This window comes from Arachis ipaensis, chromosome B5 (assembly GCF_059453495.1).
Source record: "Arachis ipaensis isolate K30076 ecotype BB chromosome B5, ASM5945349v1, whole genome shotgun sequence".
Lineage (NCBI taxonomy): Eukaryota > Viridiplantae > Streptophyta > Magnoliopsida > Fabales > Fabaceae > Arachis > Arachis ipaensis.
In genome coordinates this window covers 57020322-57024397 of record NC_142440.1, presented here as the reverse complement: position 1 = coordinate 57024397, position 4076 = coordinate 57020322, and the positions used below count along the sequence as shown (strand labels likewise).

The 4076-nt window shown below is 40.9% G+C and overlaps 1 protein-coding gene across 1 annotated transcript; it reads right to left on the bottom strand.

The window, feature by feature from the left end:
• Positions 1 to 1664: 1664 nt before the first annotated feature.
• LOC148564284 (uncharacterized) lies at positions 1665 to 2363 on the bottom strand. Its single transcript, XM_088487016.1, has one exon. The coding sequence runs from the start codon at positions 2361 to 2363 to the stop codon at positions 1665 to 1667; it is 699 nt and encodes a 232-aa protein (XP_088343142.1).
• Positions 2364 to 4076: the final 1713 nt, after the last annotated feature.

Below are 4076 nucleotides of genomic sequence, written 5' to 3'. Positions count from 1 at the left end.
AATTAAACAAGATGTTCATTGAGGCATTTTATCGAACATGTGGTATGCAATGTGCAAGTTGATCACAATTAAGCTCAAATATATTCATAACCAACCCAACAATCAAGCAACAATACTTTGCAACTCAAAGAGACAATAAAGAAAGCAACTGATGAGATCTAAACAACATAAAATAAATGAAAGCAAGTGCAAAAATGGTAACATAAAGAAATAGGAAAAACAAGAACCTGAGATATAGAGGTTAAAAAGACAAGAATGAGGGAGGAACAATGGCACTCCTTATAGCCACTGTGAAATCATAGCGTTTGGCTTCACCGGAAAAAGAAACACCGGAAGAGATAACTCACCAAAGGTGTAAAGAGAAAAGAGAAGATAAAGAAAGAAAGAAAAGGGAAGAGGAGTAAGAGAGGAAAAAGGGGGAAGGGTTGCCGGCGGCGGCTGGGGGCCGCGGCGGACCGGCGGGACTAGGCAGAAAAGAGAGGGAGAGAGAGCAGCGAAGGAAGAAAAGAAGAAAAGAGAGAGCTGCCTCTCAATAGGGCAGGCTGCCTTGTTATTGCCCGGAACGCGTCCTATGCAGACGCACAAGGGCCTGTGCGGACACACAGAGACGAAAACATAGAAGGGTGCGAGCGCACACAGCGTGCGATCGCTGCGACCAGAGAGGTTGCATAAGGACGTGCGGACGCACAAAGACGTGCGACCGCACAGACAGGCTTTTTTTTTTTAAGCTTGAGGACGAAATCATGTGTGCGTGCGCACACAGGTCCGTGCGCACGCACAGGGGCCAAAAATGGGGGGTTGTTCCCACGCACAAGCTGTTCCCTTGCTTCCACCAGAGGGGTCTGCGAAGGGTGTGCGGACGCACACATCTATGCGGCCGCACAGATGAAGCACGAAAGGGAATGCATGTGAACATATGAGGACGTGCGATCACACAGATGAAGGAAAACTGGGCAGCGCGCACGCACAAGCTGTGCTGGCACTGTGACCAGAGGGCATGTCAAGGCGTTTCCGGACGCATAGGTGCGTGCGGCCGCACACATGGTAAAAAATATAGCTTTGTGCGCACGCAAAGGTGGGTGCGGACGCACAGATGCCCTGTTTCAGAAAATTGTTTTCTCTTCAAAACTAAGGTTCCTACCCTTAGCATATTAACATATCAACCCCAAGTCATTCAAACAAGCACAAAATCATAGTCCACAACCAATTCAACTTATACAACTCAAAATTCATCAAATCAAACCTAAGCTAACCATTATATCACAAAAAAGGCAAATAATTCAAAAGGCTATAATCAAGAGATAAAGTTGGAACAAAGTTACCATGGTGGGGTGTCTCCCACCGAGCACTTTAGTTTAGAGTCCTAAGTTGGACTTTCATGGCTTCATTTGTCACTTGGAAACTTCACCAAGGAGGAAGATCTCCAACTCCTTGGCATTTTTGGGTTGAGTGTGATCCTTTGAACTTAACTTCTTGGCAACATCCTCTTCTTTTTGCTCCTTGCCATCTTCAATGACTTGCTCTTCAACTATATCGCACCCAAAAATAGAATATGCTTCAAGAATGGGCTTGTTGGACTCCTTCAAAGTGAACTTGACTAACTTGCCATCCGACTCAAAAGAATAGACTCCTGAATGTGCATCTAGCTTGAAACAGGCCATTTTTCAGAATGGCCTTCCAAGGAGTATGGATGATGGCTTGTTCGAGTCAATGGGAGGTGTCTCCAAAATGTGAAAGTTAACTGGAAAGAGCAATCCTTGAATGTTAACCAGGACATTTTCAGCAATCCCAACAACTGACATAATATTTTTATTGGCTAGCACAAATCTCGCCCCGGATCTCTTTAAAGGTGACAAATTCAATCTTTCATAAATGGGAAGTGGCATAATGCTCATGCACGCCCCCAGATCACACATACAGTCCATGAATTTCATCCCACCAATCAAGCAAGTGACCAAACATGGGTCGGGATCATTGCACTTCTCAGCAAGTAAAGAAGAAATAGAATCATCTACTAGCTTTGTGTTGAGGTTGCCAAGCTTATCTTTGTGAGTACAAACATCTTTAAGGAACTTGGCATATCTTGGCACTTGTTGAATGGCTTGGAAGAGGGGGATGGTGACTTCAACCTTCTTAAAAACATCCACCATATTTGGGTTAAGCTCTTCTTGTTTCTTGGCCTTCTTGGCTAAGGTTGGGAATGGAATGGGCAAAGGCACTTCAAGCAAGGTCTTTCTCTTTGGTTCCTTGGCCTTGGGTGGTTCTTCCCCGCTTTTGTCAACATTTTCATATTCATTCCTCATCACCTCCACTTCATCTTCCACATCTTCATGGTTTGTCTCTTCACTCAACTTTGTACGCATAGCAACATTCTTATCAAGTTTAGTGCCGCTCCTAAGGGTAATGGCATTAATTCTACCCTTATGGTTTGATGACAAGTCATCTTATGCTAGTTTTACAATCATTTTTCACTTGTTTCATTAGGTTTTATGCACTTTCTTGCACAATAAGCAAGTGATTGGAGTAGATTTCCATGATTATTTTGAATCAATCAAACATCATTTATTTTACAAAAAATCATAAGGTTTATGCTAGAATTAATTGATTTTATGAATGATGCAAAGACCTTGTAATTTTGGTGAGACTTTGATTTCTTGTTTGGTTGCTTGTAGATGAAGAAATGAAGAAAAGGGGGAAGCAAACAGTAAAGCGTTACGTTTAAAAAGGAAGCGCCACGCTCAATAGCAAAATAAGGCTAGCGTTCACTTCTAAAGTGAGTGTGGCGCTCAATAAGTCACCTTTTTTGTGACTTTCACATTTGGGAGGCAAGCTTGTGTCGTCCGCAAGGTGCAATGCTCAATGAGTGAGCGTAGCGCTCAGTAAGGGAGCGCCAAGGAAGGGAATTGAGCACCAAGGGAGAGCGCTCAACTAAGGTGCAGCGCTCAATAAGTGAGCATAGCGCTCAATAAGGGAGCGCTAAGGAAAAAATTTTGCGCACCAAGAGAAGCACGCACGAAATGAACGGGGCGCTCATTTTGTGAACTGAACGCTCACCTAGAGGCAACCCAAACCCACTTTCATTCAAGGCCAACTTAAAAGCCCATTCCAAATGCTTAATGACTGAAAATAGAAAGTGTATTAATAGGAGCAAATTTGATTTGAGAAGGACCTTGTCTTTTAACCTTTTGAGCTCTTTTTATTTTTTATTTCTAAAATTTTAGAATTAGGGAATTGGGATCAGATCTAAGTTTGCTTTTTGTGTTCATTTTTCTTTTCTTTTGCAACTTCTATTTTCTGTTTTGGGTTTTGAAGTCAGATTGAAGAACTCCACTGAAATTCTTCATCTGAGAATCATCTTTTACTTTCTTCTTTACTTTTTGGTCAACAGAGTAATTGAGATCTAGACTTGCTTGCTATTCTTGTTACTCTCCTACAATTGTCAAATTTCTCTTTTAGGATTTCATAATTGAGCTAAGCTTTCTTGCTGTTTTGATTCTTCTACAATTTTTCATTTCAATTTTAGTTCTTCTGTATTCCCAATACCAAAATCCCTTTATTCTTAATGCAATTTAAGTTTCTTGTCAATTTAGATTCAGCAAATTTCAATACCTTGCACTTTAAGTTTCAGTTATTTACCTTTCTTGCAATTTAAGTTTAAGCTCTTTTACTTTCTTGCACTTTAAGTTTCTATAATTTACTTCTTCTGCACTTTAAAATTTTGTCAATTTACCTTCTGCCTTTTATTTTCTTGCCGTTTTACTTCTGTTAATCAAGTTTCACTCAAATCATCAGATATTCGCTTAACTAAATTCATCAGCTAACTAAAATTGCTCAATCCATCAATCCCTGTGGGATCGACCTCACTCTTGTGAGTTATTACTACTTGATGCGACCCGGTACACTTGCCGGTGAGTTTGTGTGGAATCGTTTTTCCCTCATCAAGTTTTTGGTGCCGTTGCCGGGGATTGATTTAGATTGACAATGATTAAGTAGGGTGATAATATAGATTAAGCACTTTTTCTTTGTTTTTGTCAAGCACACTAACTGTTTGAGTTTTTGTTTAAGCTAACATTAAC

Coding starts and splice junctions, on each gene's coding strand:
- LOC148564284 (XM_088487016.1), bottom strand. CDS start 2,363: ATGCGTACAAAGTTGAGTGAAGAGACAAACCATGAAGATGTGGAAGAT.